General features: G+C 54.4%; 2 protein-coding genes across 10 annotated transcripts in view; one reads left to right on the forward strand and one right to left on the reverse strand.

Annotated features, from left to right (window-relative positions):
* The window catches only part of SERHL2 (serine hydrolase like 2), a 35,661-nt gene extending 24,708 nt beyond the window's left edge, over positions 1–10,953 (forward strand). For 5 of the 7 annotated variants that reach the window (XM_040637630.1, XM_040637631.1, XM_040637632.1 and 2 more), the window contains exons 9-13: positions 2,331–2,365; positions 3,597–3,683; positions 8,288–8,370; positions 9,627–9,720; positions 10,517–10,953. In XM_040637630.1, the coding sequence (XP_040493564.1) occupies positions 2,331–2,365; positions 3,597–3,683; positions 8,288–8,370; positions 9,627–9,720; positions 10,517–10,636 (419 nt within the window). In that variant the 3' untranslated portion in view covers positions 10,637–10,953. The remainder of the gene's footprint in view (positions 1–2,330; positions 2,366–3,596; positions 3,684–8,287; positions 8,371–9,626; positions 9,721–10,516) is intronic. The other 2 variants (XM_040637633.1, XM_040637634.1) reach the window with 1 other exon arrangement.
* Positions 9,882–18,087, reverse strand: RRP7A (ribosomal RNA processing 7 homolog A). Of its 3 annotated transcripts, none has more exons than XM_040637628.1 (7): positions 17,615–17,735; positions 16,063–16,205; positions 14,257–14,340; positions 13,474–13,591; positions 13,108–13,205; positions 12,590–12,788; positions 9,882–11,437 (listed from the first exon to the last, which is right to left on the reverse strand). In XM_040637628.1, the coding sequence occupies exons 1-7, from the start codon at positions 17,685–17,687 to the stop codon at positions 11,352–11,354; spliced, it is 801 nt and encodes a 266-aa protein (XP_040493562.1). In that variant the 5' UTR covers positions 17,688–17,735; the 3' UTR covers positions 9,882–11,351. The 3 variants fall into 3 exon arrangements, with proteins under 3 accessions (XP_040493562.1, XP_008701144.2, XP_040493563.1); XM_008702922.2 differs by having other exon boundaries at positions 14,257–14,382; XM_040637629.1 differs by lacking the exons at positions 9,882–11,437; positions 12,590–12,788 and having other exon boundaries at positions 13,015–13,205; positions 14,257–14,382; positions 17,615–18,087.
* Between the last annotated feature and the right edge of the window lie 2,678 nt (positions 18,088–20,765).

A 20,765-nucleotide genomic window follows, 5' to 3' on the forward strand; every position in this document is an offset into this window, starting at 1 on the left:
CCCCCCCCCCCTTTTTTTTAAGATTTTATTTATTTCCCTGAGAGAGAGAACAAGCAGGGGGGAGGAGCAAGGGGAGAGGAGACGCAGGCTCCCCGATGCAGGACTCAATCCCAGGAGCCCGGGATCATGACCCGAGCCGAAGGCAGGCGCCCCTATTTCCCTCTCTTGCAAACACCCTAGAGCGCGTGCCGCAGCCTCCCGGCTCCTCGCACTGATCGCAGGTCCTGGACTTAGTACTGATGCGAGTGTCCCCGCGTGACCGTGGGAGCTAATGTAACCTGTTCCCTGCAGAGGGACCCTGGGAGCTTCCCGTCTCTGCTGTTCCGCGCGAGGCTGTGCCGGGCGCCTGGTTGGCAGAAGCGTTCACGGTGGATCGCGGGCTCGGGCGCAGGTGGAACCCGCAAGGAGAGCATCTGTCCCCCGGCGAGGGGAGAGGCGCTGGCTGTGCCCGGCCTTGCCAGGTGCCCCCCAGCGCCGGCCCTTAGCAGCCCGGCCGTGATGGGTGAGCGGCCTGTGCTCCCGGCGGGCACGCGGAGGGACTCCTGCCCGTGTGTGGGTGCGAAGTTACACCTCCGCGTGGTTCTCGTGCGTTTTCTTTTTAACGATGAGTATTTCTCAGATTTACTTTTCCGGAAAATGTACCCGCCTGCCCTCCGCCGCATCGCGCTGGTGGTCTTTCCTCAATTTCCGGGAACTCTTCGTAGGTCGGGGAGATTGAGTTGCAAGTACATCTTCCCAGACGGTCATTTATCTTCTTTGACTTTGCTTAGAGGTGTTTTGGGTTTTTTCTTGCAGTGCAGAATTTGCGCATAGGGGTCTCTTTTCCGGCCTCTGCATCTTGAGTTGTAGCGAAAAGCTCGTGTCTGATTCGAACACTGTTGGGGTTGAGGAGTTTCCCTTCAAGGCTCGCTACTTTGGATATTTATCTTGTGTACGGGTTGAGGTTTGGATCTGATTGGATCTTTTTCCAGATGGCTCCTCCGTGAAAGCGTCTTTACCCTCGGTGACCTGAGAGGCGGCCACGCCCTGACGGCCCGTCGGCATCGTCTGTCTGTGGGTCTTCGATCTTCCCGTGGGTCCGTCCCTGGCCAGCACTGCACAGCTCGGCTCACTGAGCCCCACGGGGTGTTTTAGCATCTGTAGGACAGTCTCCCTTTATGGCTCTTTTTCAGAGTCTTCCCGCTATTCTTGCTAAAAATTGTGTTGGCATATCCTGGATGTACATTTAACTAATATTAGTAGTACTAGTGATATCAGACGTACCCCTGTGCCCCCGCCACTGGTGAAAGCACTAGAACAGTACCCATTCCTCTGAACCCTGTGTGTCCCCGTCTCTGCCACCCAGAGGCAAACATCTACTTATCCACTCAACAAGCAACTTTTTGAGCACCTGCTGTGTGGCGGTCTCTGTTCTCGGTCCTGGGGAACCCAGCCGGGATGGAGACACCAACCCCCTTGTTCCCTGGGAAGCTGCATTCTAGCGGAGGACAGCTATGCATGCAGGTGGGGTGCTTTAGAAAGTGCTGAGCGATAGGAGGAAAGCCTGCCAGAGGGGGCGGGAGACGTCCCCATGAGATGGCTGTGACTCTACTTACTTACTTATTTATTTGGCTGTGACTTGAAATGGGAGGGCCTGGCTGGAAAGGGGATATGGAGCAGAGACTTGTGGGAAGGAGGAGGCAGCCCTGCTTCTCTTTGGTGTCACATCTGTGGGATTTACCCAGTGGCTCCGATCCACCGTTTCCCAAGTGGAGAGGGTCCCCTAACAACCCCCCGCCAGAAGCTCACTTCTCAGGTGGCCTCCCAAACCTGTGATTCTCTTTCTGAAGGGGACATTGCCCAAGCATGGACTTGCTGGGAATCTGGCCTCCCCAGGTGAGGCCCAGCTTGTCCACCATTGGGACTTCGGCAAAGAACCAAGGCTCGGCCCGCAGATGGGACCATGGGCCTCCTGACCCCGCCAACCTTCTTTTCTCTTTGACACATGATGACATGGATTCTTTGCTGTTGGGTGCTTCCTGGGGTTTAAAGATCACGTGACCATCTTAAGGTTCTCAGAGATGACAGCCACGTGCCAGATGGGGTAACCATCCACCACCATCCTTCCACACTGTTCTCTGGGGTGGCCGGGGAGGCGCCTGTGTGGGCCGCACTGGTCCGTGGCCAGGTGGCAGTGGCCAAGCTCTGCTGTTCCTGCTCGGCCCCAAGAGGACACCAGTCCAGGCTGAAGAAGGGCACCTGGCCGGAAGGGCCCCGGGTCCCCAGGGCAGCCCTGTGGAGTCCCTCACCCGACAGGCAGCACTGAGACCCCGTTTGTGCTTCCATTCCAGGTCTAGTAATGAACAGAGACCGGAGGATGACTGTGGTGAGTGTTGCTGACTTTTTTTTTTGTCATTACATTATTACTTTACGTTATTGCGCTATACATTGGTTACCATTTTAAAACCATTCATAAGTGTCCAACTCAGTAACACTAAATCCATTCGCAATGTTGTACGACCATCGTTTCACCCACATTTTTCATCATCCCCATAAAAACCCTGTACCCCCTGAACACCAGGTCCCCATCCTCCTGCAGCCCCTGGTGGCCGCCATTGTGTCTTCTATGAACTTGGCTGCTCTAGGGACCTCATGTCCGTGGAATCAGGCCGTATGTGGCCTCATGCGTCTGGCTTATGTCACTTAGAGAACGTTTTCAAGCCTCATCCATGTCGTAGCAGGGTGCCCGAACTTCCCTCCTTTTATGACTGAATAATACTCCGTTTGTGTGGGTCTGTCCATTCATCCGCTGAGAGACACTTGGCTTGTTCCTGCCTTCTGGTTATTATGAATCCTGCTGCTGTGCGCACGGGGTGAGGAGTACCAGTTCCAGTCCTCGCTTCAGTTTTTCTGGATACACACCTAGGAGCGGAATCGCTGAATCGCGCAACAATCCTGTGTTGAACCTTTTGAGAAACAGCCAGACTGTTCGCCCGGCGGCAGCATCGGTGTCACTCCCAGGACGCACGAGGGTTCCGGTTCCTGCATCTCCTCACCAACACTTGTACTTTTCTATTTTTTTAAACTTTAGCCGTCCTCCTGGGTGTGTGAAGTGGTGCACAGCCTCTTTCGAATCATGGGTCCCCTTAGGGCAGGGCTGAGGTCAAGGGAGAGGATCCCCTGCCCCACGGATTCCTGAGGTGGAGATAGCTCCCCAGCAGGGCTGGCAGGAGCGGGGGCTGCGCTGGGTTTTTACCTGCACTGGGGGGGGGACACCCCAGCGGGGGCGGTGCCTCGTTCTTGCCCGTGCCTCACACACGTGTGCTCGTGTAATCCTCACTGCAGCGCTGGAGGAGGGAACTGTCGTCACCCACATTTCATAGGCGAGGAAACGAAGTCCACCGAACGACTTGCCCACGGTCAAGCAGCACCATCGGTGGGGGCTTCCCACCCACGAATAACTGAGAAACCATTACGGACACACAGGTGCCCCCAGAGCCAAGCGTGAAGGCCGAGGCCCACTGTTGGCCACATCGAGGGCGGACTTGCAGCCCCGTCTGCTTTCATGACTGCGCAGGAAGACACTCGTTTTAGGGCTCTTGGGTTTTGTTGTTTAGGTTTTCACAGAGGCGGCTGCAAGTGCCTGGCTTACGTGGATTAACTGCGCGGGAACGCAGGGAAGGCCTGTTGGCGGCTGGGGGCAGGTGTGGTCAGAGGAGTTGCCGGGAGGAGGTGGGACGTGTGCTGGGCCCAGGGTGGTGGGATGGACGTGGGTAGAGAAGGGAAAGACTTTCCGGGTCCCTGCTAAGCACAGGTAGAGGCGTGGCATCGGCTCGGTGCGTGTGTTCAGATGGGCTTCCTGATGGAGGGTATGAAGACCAAAAGGCGAGAGAGGGGGGCTGCACAACAGGAGGCCAGCAGCCAGTCTGGAGATGTGTGACAGGAGCACTTGCAGAAACTCAGCTACAGAGGCTGTGTGACCTTGGGCAAGCCCCTCACCCCCTCTGTGTCTCCGTTGTCTTGTGTGCAGAAAGGAAGTGCGTTCATTCATTTATTCGTCATGCAGTGGGATAATGAACAGCTAGGAGGTACCCCCCCTTTGTGGGGTTGCCGTGAAGACTAGTGAAGGGCCGCGTGTCGAGTGCTCTAGCACGGCGCTATCTTGTTAGGGGCTCCCAGATGGTGCTGTTAATGAGATTAAGAGGGTAAAATGCTTGGCACATGTGAGACGCTGTCAATAGAGGTGGGAAGCTCTGGCCTCAGGTGTGGACCTGAGGCCTGGACCAGGGCATCAGCCAAGGGGACAGGAATGTTTGAGTTTTGATTTTGATCCGGTTGGGACCTGTTCTCAAGTACGGTGTGAGGTAGGGATCCATTTTCATTTTCTTCCCAGATGAATAGCCAGTTTGGTCCACTGCCAGTTATTGGGGGGTCCTCCTAACCACCAAGGCTCACTCACCGTGGTCTGTCTTCTGTGGGCTGGTTCTCGGGCTGGGAGCTTATTGCCAGATCCTAAGTAGAGGCCCTTGTTGGAAAGCTTCCCTCCAGAGAGAGTGATCCTGGCTGGACCCCTGGCCTGAGCCAGGTCACCCTCCAGGCGGCCGTGCAGGGCCCCAACGCTCCACTGCCCCTGAGTGCAGGTTGGGTTGGTTACTTCTGGGGGCATTTGGAAATGCCCCTTCCCTGTCTGAGGACCACGCCCTATGCAGCACACAGCTGTTCTGCAGCAGGCTGCCCACTGATGTGGAGTTTGCTTGGGACATAAACTGAATTACAAAAGATACAAATTCTAAAATGGGTCTGTCTCTACACTCTCCTTTTGTCCCAGTGATCTGGTCACCATCCGGGCCATACCACTCTATTTTACCTCCTTCTAGTTAGTTTTGATGGTTAGTAGAACCAGCGCTCTCTCCTTGTTCTTTTACACATTTTCCTTGGCTTTTCTTGCATATTTTCACTTCCAAATGAAGTTTGGAATGATCAACTTATGTTAAAAATTACATTGGGATAGGGCGCCTGGCTGCCTCAGTTGGTGAGCATGTGACTCTTGACGTTGGGGTCGTTGAGCTCAAACCCCACGTAGGGCATAGAGCTTACTTTTAAAAAATTTATATTGAGATGACATTGCATTTGTAGAATACTTTGGGAATTTAGTGACTGTTAACATTATGAATGGGTACCAGCTGATTTACAATAAAGGCGGGCCAGGCAGTGGGTTACCCACACGGAAAAGTGGGATCCTAGACCCTTGCCTCACATGATACACAAAAATTAATTCAAGATGGATCATAGATCAAACTACGAAAGGTGAAAGAGGAAAGGTTCTGATGAAAACAGGGAATAGCTTTATGACCTTTGAGTAGACAATATACTTTAAATGGAACACAGACATGAATCAATGAAAATATTAATAGGGCCTTTATTAAAATTTAGAATTTCTGTTCCTCAAAAGACACATTGAGAGTGAAGAGTCAAGCTACAGACTAAGATGTTTATTTACTTATTCGACAGCAAGAGAGGGAACAAGCAGGGGAGAGGGAGAGGGAGGAGCAGGCCCCCCGCTGAGCAGGGAGCCCGATGCGGGGCTCAATCCCAGGACCCTGGGATCATGACCTGGCCCGAAGGCAGATGCTTGACGACTGAGCCACCCCGGCGCCCCTAAAAGAAGATACTTAAATGCATAGGGCTGCTAAAGGACTCACATCAGGAGATGCAAAGAGCGCCTACAAATCAATAAGGTAAAGTCTAATGACCTCGTTTTTAAAACCAGGCAAAAGATTTTAACAGGCACTGCGGGAAAGAGGCGGGTTTTCCAAGTGGCCAATCACACATGAAAGGTGCTCATCATCGTCAGTGATGAGGGCAATGCCAACCCAAACCCTCCAGCAGAGGCGTAGAAATTGGAGTCAAAACCACAAGGCCTGACAACACTGAGTCTTAACGGGGACGAAGACCAGAACTCTCTACGCTGCAGCAGCGAGTCTCAATCGATGCACCCATTTCGGACAAGTGCTTGGCAGGAACTGCTGAAGCAAAACACAGTCACATCCTGTGAGGCAGTAACTCCCCTCGGAGGTGTATACCTAGCAAAAAGGTGTGCCGTGTGCACGAAAGACGCGTGCGAGGGTGTTCCGGGCAGCTTTGTTCGTAAGAGTCTCAAACCGGAACTCGCCCGCGAGTCTTTCAACAGCAGAATGCACGCATTGTTCTAGATCCGTCCACCGGGGCACCACACAGGAACGAAAACAACGAACACCCTTACAGAGCAAAAGAAACCAGGAACAGCACTAAGTGCTTCCATTTACCTGAAGTTCAAAAAGATTGATCTCGGGGCTAGCGGTCTGAATAGTGGCGTCCTTGGAGGGAGCCCGCAGGTGCCGGTGGTGTTCGAGGCTTCGAAGCTGGGTCGCACGGAGCATTTATATGTGAAAGGGCATCGACAGCTGACACACAGATCTGGGGACTTTGCCGTAAGCTACACTTGAAGTACAAAAGATGGGGGAATGAAAGTGGACTAGGGAAAGGAGGTTAGAGGAGAGAGGGGTGGAAGCAAAGAAAAAAGAGGGCACACCCAGCAGCCTTTGCCCTTAAAGCCTTTCTTGGAGAAATGTCCTCGGATTGTGTGGTCTGAGGAAGCCGCTGCAAAACCCGAGACTTGTGTTTGCACATGTGGAGACACGAGCAGAGGTAGCATCCCTCAGTCTCTGCCTTGGGGACCAATCGAGCTGAGGGCCTGAGCGGACCCCCAAGCCGGAGCAGCACGGAGAGAGGCCAAGAGGCCGGGGATGGGGGCAGACGCCTGAGCCCAGGCCTGGCGCCATCTCCTGTTCGCTGCTGTGCGACTGGAGCCTTTGTGATCCTCCGTAAAGCCCTGTTGCAAGACGCCCGTTAACGCTGGTCGGGGGAGCCCCTCCGCGAGCGGGAACCACCGCCCTGCTTTTCCGTAAGTGGGGCGCTCTGCCAGCAGGAGCTGACACGCAGCACGTCTGGGTCCCCGGTAGATCGTCGTTCATTGGGCCTTGTGGATGGTCTGGAAACGTTTCTGGAAAAGCACCCAAGGTCATTTTCGCCCAAGGAGCAGGAAATGGCCGGGAGGAGGTCAGGTCAGATCAAGGGCAATGTGCTCTCCTGGCTGTGACCCTGTGACTGGGTCTGTACACGTGGAGGAGTGTCGGGCACAACTCAGTCCTCGTGGGAGCTTTGATGAATTAATCCACTCTGCACACATTTACCGAGCTCCTCCTCTGTCACGCCTGGAGCTTGGGGGCTCGAGCAGCACCGTCCCTCAGACGCGAACCGGAGCCTCACGCAACTGCACATCTTGTAGTAGCCGTGTTAAGAGTAAAAAGAAAATGGGGGGCGCCTGGGTGGCACAGCGGTTAAGCGTCTGCCTTCGGCTCAGGGTGTGATCCCGGTGTTATGGGATCGAGCCCCACATCAGGCTCCTCCGCTATGAGCCTGCTTCTTCCTCTCCCACTCCCCCTGCTTGTGTTCCCTCTCTCGCTGGCTGTCTCTATCTCTGTCAAATAAATAAATAAAATCTTTAAAAAAAAAAGAGTAAAAAAATGGAAGAAATCGCATTTAATATTATTTTTAACTCAATGCATCTGAGATGTAACCAGTATAAAAATGTGAGGTATCTGGCATTATTATAGCAAGTTCACACCTGCGCATCTCGGACCCGCCCCCATTTCAAGCACTCAGTGGCCACACGTGGCGGACGGCTACCGTGTGGGACGGCACGGACCTAGACCCTTATATGGTCCTAAGACAGGGTGGTTTGGGCTCTGATGGAGGCCGGCGGGGCTGTGGGGGCATCGAGGTGGACGCATTCTGCCCAGTGGCTTAAGCAGGTTCCTTTCTCGTGGAAATGGTGCGGGTAGGTGGGCGCTGCTTGGCAGGGTCCAGAGCCGAGGCTGGCTGGACGGCGCTGCAGGGCGGCCCGCGGATGGGGGAAGGGAGTTCGGGACGAGGGCCACACCTAGTCCTAAAATCTAGGTCCAGAAGCGGCCCAGGCCACTTCTCTGCATTTAGCTGCCCAATCACATCAGGCTGTAAAGGGATCTGCGAGATGCTGTCTGGCTGGGCAGCCATGAGCCCAGAAAGAGGGAGAACAGATCTGCGGGGCTGGGAAGAGTCTCTGGCCCACAGGGGTTAAGAGAGGGCTCTGTGGAGGTGACGTGGTTGGGTACTGGACTTGGTCCTGGGGTAGATGGCCATGGTGGCCCCACAAGTCCCCCCACCCCCCGCCCCAACAGCAGCGCCTGCGGCCTTGCGGCGAGAATTCACTGTGGTTTCCTCTCCGCAGCCAGAGCGGAGCATCAGCTTCGTCAGCAGGGAGCTGTTTGTGCACTCCATCAAGCAGCTGCAGGCCCGCGTCCTGCTCGTCAAGTAAGTGTGAGCCTCGCGCCCCAGAAGAGACGCAACCTCACATGAGGCTCCCCGTTCTCCTGGGTGAGGCCAGGCCGCCCTGGCCACTGGGGGGTGGAGGGCAGAGCCAGGGGAGGGCCTGGGCAGCAGGGCACAGAGCAGACTGTGCGCCCCCCTTCAACAGGTGTCTGTGGAGGGCATACCCGGCGAGGCCGAGACTGGCTGACCTTACAGTCGGGCACTTGCCCTACCAAATCCTCCAGCCACCCCAGACCCCTTCCATCCCCAACCCTTCGCCGCTCCCTTGCTTACCGGCGCCCCACCAGCAGCGATCCCACAGCCCAGAAAACCTCCTGTCGTGTGGCCCAGCTGCCACTGTCCTCGGCGGCCCGTCTGCACTGTGGCGGGCCCCAGGCCGGGACTGTGACCTCTGAGGACACGTGTGCCTCTGGTGCTGAGCACAGGGGCTTAGGAAACACGGACTCAAGCTGCAAATGCACACCACAGTGAGACACACCGCACCCCCAGGATGGCTAGGCTCTCAGTGTCAGCTAACAGGCAGCTTGGGAAGTTGGGACTTAGCACAGGACCCAGCCATCACTCTCCAAGGTATATACCGGCCCGACCTAGGTCCCTGCAGCAGCTTGGACGCAACGGTCCGGAGCAGCGATAGCCACAACAGCCCGGAGGTGGAGACCACCGGGACGTCTGTCAGCAGACAGACAAGCAGAATATGGTGTCCACACGGTGGCTACGTTTAGCCGTAAGAGGAACAAACTGGTCCATGCTACACGGATGAACCTTGAGAGCATGACAGAAAGGGAAGCAGCCGGTTACGAGTCCGTCTGTGGTTCGACTCATGTGCAGGTGCAGGGAGCAAAGTCTCTAGAGGGTCAGTCAGTGCGGGAGCCCGGCAGCTGCATGAGAACTAGGGGTTCAGGTTTGGGGATTTTTTTGAGACGCCAACAGCGTCCTCAAATTGTAGTCACACGTGCAGAGCTCTAAGTATACACGTGAAACGGGTGAAATGATCTCAGTAAAGATGTAGAGAGAGAAAGCATGGACCCGAGCCTGTTCTGTCCCGGCTGTGCTATGCAGAGGTGGTGGCCGCGGGCAAGTCCCACGACCCCACCGAAGTAAACCTGCAGCACCTTGGCCACAATGAGCCCTGAACTGTGGGAAAATCAGAGGCAAGCCCGGGCCTGTCTCCTCTCAGCCTGGAAGCTGGGGACAGGTGGGAGGCACCACAAGGTGAACCCTGATTTTTTACTTTCCAGAGCAATCCAAGGATATTATAACGTGAAAAAAGAGGACACTAACAAGAATGTCTTGCTTTTTATGGAAGACATGCTGAGATCAATCCTAAAGGAGGTAGGTGACGGGGCTCAGCCAGGGTGAGGTCCAGGAGGGCCCTCACCCACCCCTTGCACTAGGACCTCTGGTCCGGGCCCAGGTCTAATGGATGATTGGCAGAAGCTACCAGGCCTCACTCCCCACAGTGGTCAGCCCCTGGAGCTCACATTTAACTCAGCACAGGAAACACATTTTATTGGCAGAGCGCCCCAGTGTTATTGTCCACATATATCCCCCAGCCCAGGTCCAACTGGGCCAGAGGCCATCCCATGATTTCTAGGGTGAGCAGATGACCAGTCTCATCAGTGGGGGCTGGGACCTGGGCTTTGTCCCTGGGAGCACCTGGCACTTGGACCATCATCCGCTGTCAACACCTGACCCTGGGCCTCTGGAGACATCTCGGCACCACGACCAAAGGCAAGCCTGTATGCGGCCGGCCCACAGTGCCTTCCTGTCTCCCAGGGAGGCTCTGGTTTGAAAGGCTGCCCCTTTTTCCAGCCGACCTTACAGAATTACCAGTACCAGCAGCGCCCTTGACTACCGGCCCCTCCCCGTCCTAGCTCTACCGCCTCACAACTCAAGAGTGGCCCAGAAATCCAGGGTTTGAACATTCCCCCCCCAAATCAGCCCCTTGTTGCTGACTCTGAGCCAGGCTCGGACTTTACTAGCGTGTGACCGGGGAGCTGTGGCTCAGTCCCTGCCCCATGGCTCACCGTGGGGGACCCTTCGGAACCACTGGGAGGCAGCAGGCTGTGGGAAGGCCCCAGCACACCAGAGGGGCCACTCCTCACCAAGCGTCCCCTCCCCTCTCCAGCGGTTCCAGTACGCAAAGGTCCCAGGCAACCACTACGTCCACTTGAACCAACCTGAGATCGTGGCCGGGATCATCAGTGCCTTTCTGCAGAGCCAGGAGCCGCCGCCACATCAGCCCTAGCCTGGGCCTTCAGAGACCTGGTGCCTACCGCCCACCGCCCAGATTCCTAGTTCCAGGCCCTCCAGCCAGACCAGGGGTGGTGGGACAGGCCTCACTGGTCTCGAAGCCCAGCAGGTGCCGGGGCAGAGAATCCTGGTCAGAATTTGGGGGGACGGGGCAAGATCCTTTTAACATCTGTGACTTCAAAGGGGAGACCCTGTTTGGATCTGGCGGTGTCGTGTTTCGCGGCTGATAATCTGCAGGGAGCGGGCAGTGGATGGAGGAAGGGACGGCCAGGTGGCTGCCCAGCTGGATGAAAAATAAAACACTCAGGTATTCCCGCTGCTTCTGAGGCTGTTCTCTCGGCAGGGGCCCTTGACTGAGGGAAGGGAGACTACAGCATCCAGCTGGAGGGAAGGCCAGGGACAAGCTAGGAACAGAGACCACGAGAAGGAAGCAACCGTGGCCTGGGCTGGTGGCTCCCCGCGGGCCACGCCCTCACCCCGTGCAGGCCGCCCCAGCACCAGGCCCCAGCACCGCTGCGCACCAGAACCAAGGGAGGGCACTGTCCTTACCCCCTCACCCGTGGGGGCTCAGATCTGGGGGGGGGCGGTTTGATGTGGCAGCCCCTTGGCCCGGACAGTCTGGGATGAGTGTTCAGGCCTTCACGTCCTCCCTGGCCGCGCACCGGAACCGCTCCCTGCCCCCCTCCACGGGGCCCCGGGGCCAGCTTGGCTCAGTAGGGTCGGAATTTGCGCTGCGCCCGCATCAGTTCAATCCGCTGCTTGTCTTCCTCGAACTTCTTGCGCAGCTGGGCTAGATCTGGGCGGGGGGACGGGAAAGGGGAAGTAGCCACATCAGTCAGTGTACCCTCTGGGGACTGTGGCCCCCGCCCTGCTGGCCTCTGCTGGTACGGCCTGGGTGCCGCACGGGCAGATGAGCCTGCAGGCCCGGAGCGTGGGAGCTCAAGCCAGGGCACCGGGACGCCTGAGCTTTCAGAGAAAACTAAGCAGAAGAGCGACAACAGAGTAAGCAGGGCACCTGTTCCCTTACCACCCCCACCCCGCATACCCAAGGTGAAGGCAGGCGGCTCTGGGGTGTGGGGAGCCCCCCCAGGGGCACCTTTTCCGGCCCCACCCCACTGTCGCAGCCAGACTGGGGAGAATGTCAGGAAGTAGAGGGACCCCACCCTCAGAATGCCACAGAATTCAGATGGTGGCTCTGGTGTGACCAGGTCAGAGGAATACGGAGGGGCGGGAGTCCCGAGGGAGAGCTAATGGAGGCCTGCTGTCGGTGATTGTAGAGAGAAGAGCAGGAGTGAAGGTGCCAAAGGAAGGACGCCAGAGTGGGGAGGAGCAGCAAGACAGGCAAGAGGGAGATGTGCCTGGGTGGCAGGTCACCCCCCGCTGCAGAGCCTGTCGCCCCACCAGGTCAAGGCCAGCACCCTCTCCCCCTAGGCCTGCGGGGAGCCACCTGCAAACAGGGAATAGGGGCTGCGACACAAGCTCGGCATCATCGCGACCATGAGTGGGCCACGGGCAATCGGGCACTCGCCCCACTTCCCACGCGCACACGCACTCGCACACCCAGCGGCGGGCCTCTTGCCGTCCCTACGGCGAGCACCTGAGCACACCCTCTGCAACCCGGCCCCGCAGGAGGCTGACGGGTTCCAGCACCAGCTGCTCGGGGCTCTGGAGGCAGCCCCCCCCCCCCCAGGTTCGGAAGCCTCTAAGTCACCCAGGGGCCCCCACAGCTGCCGCTGGGGAGCAACAGGGGGACCACCACGGGATGCTGCAGAGCCTGGTGGGAAGTCCGTGCCCAAGGACACCCCCACTCCACACCCAGGTCCCAGAGCCGCCGTGGGAGCCCTGCGCGCTGGCCGGGGCTGGCAGCAGCGGCCATGAGCCTCATCTGCAGGGCCTGAGCCCCAAGGGAAGTGGGGCTGAAGCACAGGGGTCTGGGGCGCTCCCTTACGTTCCATCTTGGTCTCTCGGTGCTGCCAGGCGTAAAAGTTGAGCAGCTCCTTGCGAGCGCGCTTCCGTCTCTCCTTCTCCAGCACCCGCAGACTAGCGGCCTCTGTCCGCGGCAGCACGGGCCGCCGGCCCCGACGGGTCACCTTCACCCAGCCCTCCTCGTCCGGAACCCCTTCCTCCTCCTTGGCCTGAGCCTCCTCCTGCAAGGAACCGATGCTGTGATGGTCCGGCACCCAGAACCTCCCGGGGCACCCACTGCCACCTGCTGCGCCCTCCCCGTTCCAGCAGCTAAGTGTGGGGGGTGGGGGGCACAGAGGTGCCAACTGCCTCCTCCTCCCTCAGACTGTTTCCCACAGACCACTCAGAGACTAGACATCACCGAGCTAGGTGACACGGGACTCAGCAGGGAAAAAGGGAGCCTGAACTCTACACAGTGAGCAGGACAGGGTGCCACCGCCCATCCCCCTCCGGAGTGCCACCACAACACCCATGACACCACGCTCCCCGTGAAGGCCCCACCTCAGCTATCCTCTTGTCGTACGCCTCCATGAACGTGTCCACTTCGACCCGCAAGGCCTCAGGATCTGGCACCGAGTCTGCGTAGCTGCTGATCCACTCTGAGGGAGGAAGGGGGGAGGGAACGGGGCTTCCTCAGGCCCAGTACTCAGAGCCCCACCTGCCCAGCCAGTCAGGATCTTCTCACACGGGCCACGAGGATGGAGACTTGTGGCGCAAGGAAGGTTCTAGTGACGGCAAGCTGGGCCCTCCCCTCCGCCCACCCGGATTGCCGCTCTCGGGGTGAGGGGCCACAGCAGGCACTGCCCAGTGCTCCCGCCAACCACCCAGGGCCCAGGGAGGAGGGCCCCGCGCCGCCGCGGTACTCACTGCGAATGCCGCTCTTCACAGGGTGGCTCTCTGTTGAGACCAGTAAGGGCCCCTTCAGGACTAAGGCAGCAGACACCCCACCTGGCTTCTGGAATACCACGTAGGCTACCTGGAAGCCCTGGGGGGAGGAGACATGTCAGAATACCAGCACCCCTCCCATCCTCCCAGCCACCTGGCTCTTGGCACCAGGGCTCCCAGCTGCCCTCAGCCCGACTTGTTGCTGGACCAGGGGCCATGTGCTCGGCTGTTCCTGAACCATGAAGATAACCAGGAAGTTCTCTATAATCCTGGGGAGGGACAGCCACATTCTTAGTTTTCCAACTTCTGCTAGAAGTGACCCAGGTGAGGTGAGACACTGGGGACCTCCCTTCTAGTTATGGGAGGGACACAGTGACAAGCAAGCTCGTCATGTACCATGAGCGGACAGAGCGCACACCAGTTCAGACTGTGCTATGCCAGGAGGTGTGGGCTAGGGTCGGGGAGCCGAAACCAGGCCGTGGGGCCTAAGGAAGAAGGGACTTCGGTTGGGGAGCAGGAGGGGAGCTCAGGGAGGCCCTTCAGGGTGGCGAGCAAGATGGTCTCTGGGCTCTCACCCAAGACGATGGAAAGAGCTGGACAAGAAGCTGAAGGACATGGCAAATCCAGGCACTCCTTACTAGCAGGCGTCCTCAGCCCCACATGGCAAGGACTGGCCTAGCAGCGCCACCCGGCACACACCAGAGACACCGCCCTGGCTGCACCCCGTGCCCCCAGGCGAGCAGACTGCAGCACTCGGAGGCTTACCGGAACAGGCATGGGATGAAAAAACTTCGACTTTGGCTCCTTTGGGCTGTCAGCGAGGTCTGGCTTCTCCTGTAACTCCACGGACTGGATGGAGCCGCAGGGGGAGAAGAGGCGGGACAGGCAGTCCTGCCACAGCCCCAGGGGGAAAGCACAGCGTGAGGGGCTGCGGGGCCTCAGGGAGCCTCCCTCCACCCAGGGTGGCACTGCCAGGGGACCACAGCCCCCGAAGGTCTAGGAGTCCATGTTCACCCAACTGGGGGGCATACACCCAGGCCCTAAGCCAGCCACACCTTCCTCCGCACGGTCACCGTCCTGCCCTCCCACAGCCCGAGCCAACAACCTTGTGAATTTTCACGTTCAAAATGGTGAGTAAAAAAAACTCCACACCTCCACTGGTCACGGGACGTGGGAGGGAGCAGACACAGCGTGACACAGAATTCAGGTATAAATTCTTTGGCTTTATGAAAGGCTGCTGCTGGAAACACGTGCCCAAGATGTTTGGTTTGTCCCTGAAAGGGATTTCTCACTTGGAAAGGCCAGCCGTCCTTCCCTGCCCCTTTCTCTGGGTGAATGATCCCCAAAGGAGGGTTAGCTTCTATCATGAGAATAGGCGGGGACGTTTCTGGGGTTATTCGGGATTTTCTGATTTTATGAGGCACCAACTAAGTTTTCCTCCCTGCAGCAGCTACTTAAAACTGGAGTTAACTGTGTGTTTGTTGGGCTCAGGCTGGTGGTGATCGTCGTGAGCGGAGGGCTGCGAGGGGATTTCTTGGGCGCAGGTCCTGTTCTGCTTCTGGGTGCTGAGTATGTGGGCGTGTCCAGTTTGCGAAATGTGGGGCGCTGTGCACTAGGGCCGGGGCCCTTCTCTGTACCCACGCTATGCCTCAGGAAACATAAAACAACACCCTCTCCTCTGCTTCTTTCCCTAACTGTAGAAGAATCTTTTAGAAATTAATACTTCTCTTGAGGATTCTCTCTCCCTCTGCCCACCCCGCCCCCCAGCTCACTCTCTCTAAAATAAATCTTTAGAAATTAATATTTCTTTTTTGAAAAACAATTCCTCTAAAATCCAGCAACACCCTCAGTTCCTCTTCTGTAAATTTCTGTAATGCAAAACTTAACCATTATTGTGAAAGAAAGTTAATGTCTGAATAGATTTAGAGGATAATCTTATTTTCTATTTTTTTCTTATGGAAATGTATCACTTTTATAATCAGGGAAAAAAAACCAACATGTAATTCAAAGAATTCTGGGAAATAATAAAAAGCTTTGGGCTTCTTAGAACTATACTCTTTAAAACACAGCTTTAAAAAGACATTTCCAGGGCTCCTGGGTGGCTTAATTGGTTAAGCAACTGACTTGGTTTCAGCTCACGTCGCGGTCTGGAAACAAACCCTGCGTCCGGCTCTGTGATGGGCATGGAGGCTGCTTCAGAGTCCCCCGCTCCCTCTGCCCCCCCCCCCACCTTGCACGCACTCGTGCTCTTTCTCTCTCTCCAAAATAAATAAATCTTTAAAAATACATTTCCAGGGCCCCTGGCTGGTTCCATCGATACAGCATGTGACTCTTGATCTTGGGGTTGTAAGTTCGAGTCCCATGCTGGGTGTAGAGATTACTTTAAAAAAATATTAAAAAGCCATCTCCTGTCACAAGAGACAGAAGCAGCAGCCCTCTAGATGCCCTCCTTGGGGCTTCAGTTCGATGCTTCCATCTCACCAATGAGGACCCGGTGGAGGCCAGTGGGAACCCAACCCCGCCTGGAGCTCCTGGCCAGCCCTAGAGGTTCCCTCCCAGACATCGGCTCACCTCTGTGCAGTATGGGGGCACATTGAGGACAAAAAGGGTCCGCTTCTGAGGCCAGGAAGACTTGGTACCTTCTCGAACTCTGTGCTCTCTCACATAGAGGTAGTGAGAAGCCTGCTGCTTTTCCGAGAACTTGATTGGGATGGCTGGACAGGAAACGGGGGCAGGGAGGGATGGCGTGAAAATCAAGCTCAGGCTGTCCCTTTCTAGTCCCATCTGTCCACTCCATCACAGCCCTTCCCCTAGGCAAGGCCTGTGCAGGGTACTGTGCAGGCTGCGAGAGTGAGCAGAGAACCTGCCCAGGAGGGGCGCCCGAGCAGGAGGGGGAGAGAATGTGAAAGGGCAATTATTACAGGTGGAGAGAAAAAGGAGAGGGGAGTCCAAACCCTGCTGCTCCTGGGGTCAACACCAACATCCTGACATCAGGTGGAGGCCTTTCCAGACCCTAACCACCTTTCACATCTTTTTGCCGAGTCTTCCCTCCGCCACTGTGCGGGCCTGCCACTCTGCCTTCTCTCTATCCCTCCAGTAAGTCCAGGCCTCACCCAGGCTCACATGTTTCCTTTACCTGAAACATCAACCTTCTTCCCTCCACCCATTCTTCAGGTTTAACTTTACTTCCTCAGAGAGCCTTACATGCCAAGTTAGGTCCACCTGCTCTGTGCCTTCCCGGTCTCCAAGTCTCTATCTGTGTCGTCATTTGGATAATGGCTGATATTCTCATAATGCTAGGGGCTGTTTTCTGTTTTTCTCATGGCCTTCCTCAGAGCACAGTGGGGATACAGCTGCAGCACCTGTGCCCAGGAAGCTCGCACCAGAGTAGGAGCAGGCAATGAACAAAGCAGCACATAATAAGATCCTATCAAATATGAAAGGGGAAAACAGTGCAGGGTGGTTGGGCGGCAGAGGCCTTTAGACAAGCATCGGAACGGCCTGGGGAACTAACATTAAAGTCACAAGGCACAGCTGTGTGAAGAGGGCACATCAAGTGCAAAAACCCCGAGGATGTAAAGAGCTTATTGCTGCAGAGGTCGGCTGAGCCAGAACATGCGGGGCCACACAAGTCACTAAGTTTGGATTTTGTTTAGGTGCTAACTTGTAAAACCACTGGAAGGAGTTCAGTGGGTAGGGGGTATACAGGTAGGCATGGGAGGCAAAATCTGATTTAAATCTGACTTTAGAAAGCACATGCTGGCTGGCACCTGGGCGAACAGAAGGCAGGGGCAAGAACAAAAGCAGGAGAACCAGGTAGGAGGGCACAACCGGGTGAGGACTGATAGGAGCCAGACTACGAGTGTAGGGCTGATAAGAAGCGGGTGGGCTCACTCGCCCGGGGGAAGAGTGTGGCGAGAGATGGGTTTACACAACGGAAACAGTGGCCAAAATGGGCTCGTCCCGGGGGAGCGCCGCCAGACGCGAGCAGGGCTCAAGGTCGGTCTTGGGGGCCTCGCGGCCACCGGGCCTCACACCCAACCGCGCGGGGGTCCCCGAGCCACCGCCGACGCCCGAGCCGCCTCCCGCGGGGACCTGGCCGCCCCGACCCGCGGCCCCTCACCTGAGTAACCCGGCGGGCTCGGAATCCCCTGCTCTGAGTCCCGCGCCCCACGCTTCCTCCTGCGTGCCACCATCTTGCCAACCGGAAGCCGCGGGGGCCACTGGGAGTTGCAGTCCGGCGCTGGGAGCGTGCGCGTTTCCATGACGACGGCGCCGCGTGCGACCCGCCCTCTCGGTTCTGGTTGAGTTGAAAAAGCCCCTCTTTTGGCCCTGGTACCTTCAGGGCACCACCTTTGTTTGCTCTGAATAAAGTCAGCACGTAAATGGGTTAGTAAGTGTCGGCGGTGGAGGGAACTTAACCTTCCTTTCTTCCATTCCACAAACAACAGTGAAGGCCTCATTGAAGTTGACCATTTTAACCATTTCTAAGCGTACGGTTCAGTGGCGTTAAGTATGTTCTCATCATTGTGCAACCCACCTCCTTATCCACCTCCGGAATGTTCATCCTCCCAAATTGAAACTCTGTACCCTTTTCCCCCTTCCCCCAGCCCCTGGCACTCACCATCCACTTGACTACTCTAGATACCTCAAATAAACGGAATCATACAATATGCGTCCTTTTGTGTCTGGCTTATTTCACTTAGCATGTTTTCACGGTTAATCCACGTAAGAGCAGGTCTCAGAATTTCCTTCCTTTTTAAGGCTGAACAATATTTCATTATGGGTATAGATCACATTTTGCTTATCCATATGTCTGTGGACATTTGGGTTTCTACTTTTGGCTATCGTGAATAATGCTGCTCTGAATATTCTATACAACTTTGTGCAGACATGTTTTAACCTCTCTTGGATACATATCTAGGAGAATTTCTTGATCATTATAGTAACTCTATGTTTCACTGTTTGAGGCACTGCCAGACTGTTTTCCAAAGCAGCTATATCATGTTAAAATCTCACCAGCGAAGTATGAGGTTTTCGAATTCTCCACACCCTCACCATTATTTTTGTCCATATTTTGATTACAGCCCTCCTAATGGATGTACAGTGATAGCTCATTGGGTTTTGGTTTGCATTTCCCTGATCATGAGTGATGTTGAGCATCTTTTCATGTGTTCATTGGCCATGTGTGTGGGTTTTTTGTTTTTTGAGAAATGTCTACTCACAGCTGCTCATTTTTTATCGGGTTGTTTGTGCTTTTACTGTTGTAGGAGTTCTTCATCTTTCCTGGGTGCAGTTTCCTCATCGAGTATGTGAATTGCAAATATTCATTCCTGTTCTGTGGGTTGTCTTTTCACTCCCCTAAAGGTACAAAAGTTTTTATATTTTTGATGGTTAAACTTATTTTTTGAGGGTATCCAGTCGTCTGCACCATTTGTGAAAAAAACTGTTCTTTCCCCCACTGAATTGTCTTGGCACCTTTGCTGAAAATTAATGGACCAGATACATGAGGCTTTAATTTTGGACTCTCCATTCTATTCCATTGGTCTGTATGTCTATCCTTATGCCAGAACCACACTGCCTTGATTACTGTAGCGTTTTACTTCAGTTTTAAAATCTGGAAGTGTGAGTTCTTCAGCTCTCTTCTTTTTCAAGAGGGTTTTGGCTACTCAGGATCCCTTTAAACCCTTTCCACAATGTTTTGTAGCTTTCGGGATATAAGTTTTACACTTAAAGTACACTTATTTTAGTATTAAATTCATCCTATTTTTTTCTGTTTGATTCTATGTGAGTGGAATTGTTTTCTAATATGATTTTTAGATTACTCTTTGTAAGTATATCGATTTGACCTTGCATTCTTCAACCTTGCTGTGTTTATTAGTTCCGGTAGTCTTTCAGTGGATTCCTTTGCATTTTCTGTATAAAGACCATGTCACCTACAGGGGCGCCTGCGTAGCGCAGTCGTTAGGCGTCTGCCTTCGGCTCAGGGCGTGATCCCGGCGTTCCGGGATGGAGTCCCACATCGGGTTCCTCCGCTGGGAGCCTGCTTCTTCCTCTCTCCCACTCCCCCTGCTTGTGTTCCCTCTCTCGCTGGCTGGCTATCTCCATCAAATATATAAATAAAAAAAAAAAAAACCTTAAAAAAAAGACCATGTCATCTACAAATAGAGATAGTTTTACTTTTTTCTTTCCAATCTGCATGCTTTTCTCTGCAACTCCCCCACTCCTCCCCTACCCAAATTCCCCTGGCTGGAGCCTCCAGTTCAATGTTAAACAGAAGTGGTAAAAGCAGACCTCTTTGTCTTGTCTCCGATCTTATAGGGAAAGCTTTCAATATTTAACCCAGGGATTACTGATTTCACTGTGACCAAAGAACACACTGTATGAACTTAATTCTTTTTCACTTGTTGAGATTTGTTTTATGGGCCAGGGTATGGTCTATCTTGGTATATGTCCCATGATATTTGAAAAGAATGTGTCTTCTGTCAGGTGGAATATTCTTTGTTGATTGCATCCTGTTGGTTGGTGGTGTTAAGTCCTTCTACAAACCTTTCTGTCTAGTTCTCCTATTGTTGCAAGAGGTGTTGAAGTCTTCAAGCCTAAGTATGGATTTGCTATTTCAATTCTAACAGGTTTTGCATCACATGATTTGCACCTGTTACTTGGTAAATACATATTTAGGATTATGTCTTTTTGGTGGATCAACCCTTTCTTCCATTATATAATGTTCCTCTATCTCTGGTAACTTTCTTTGCTCCGAAGTCTAATATATCTGATACTAACACAGCTACTTTTTTGGGATTGTTGGCATGATACAGATCTTTTCAGTCCTTTTGCTTTCAAACTTATATTGTCATATTTGCTCTATCTCTTGCAGATAGCATATAAATTAGGGCACGTTCTTTCACCAGCTTTGCCAATCTCTTTCGAAGGATATATAGAGACTATTTACGTTTGATATAGTGATTTAGTAATATATTTAATCTCACACTTTAATTTTATTATTTCATATTTTTTTTTGCCTTCCTCTGGGTTACCTGAACTTTTTAGAAATTTATTTTTATTTATCTGTAGTGTTTCTGGTTGTATTATCTTTTTTAGTGATTGCTCTAAGAATCTCATCATATATACTTAAGTTACTACAGTATATTCTTGTTGACGTTTTACCAGTTTGGGTGAAATGTAGAAACCTCCCCTCTATTTCCCTTTGTCCACCATTTATAAGGTAATTGTTTTAAATATTTCCTCTTTGTACACTGAGAACCACATCAATG

The sequence above is a fragment of the Ursus maritimus genome, unplaced genomic scaffold (assembly GCF_017311325.1).
Source record: "Ursus maritimus isolate PB19 unplaced genomic scaffold, ASM1731132v1 scaffold_21, whole genome shotgun sequence".
Taxonomy (NCBI): domain Eukaryota; kingdom Metazoa; phylum Chordata; class Mammalia; order Carnivora; family Ursidae; genus Ursus; species Ursus maritimus.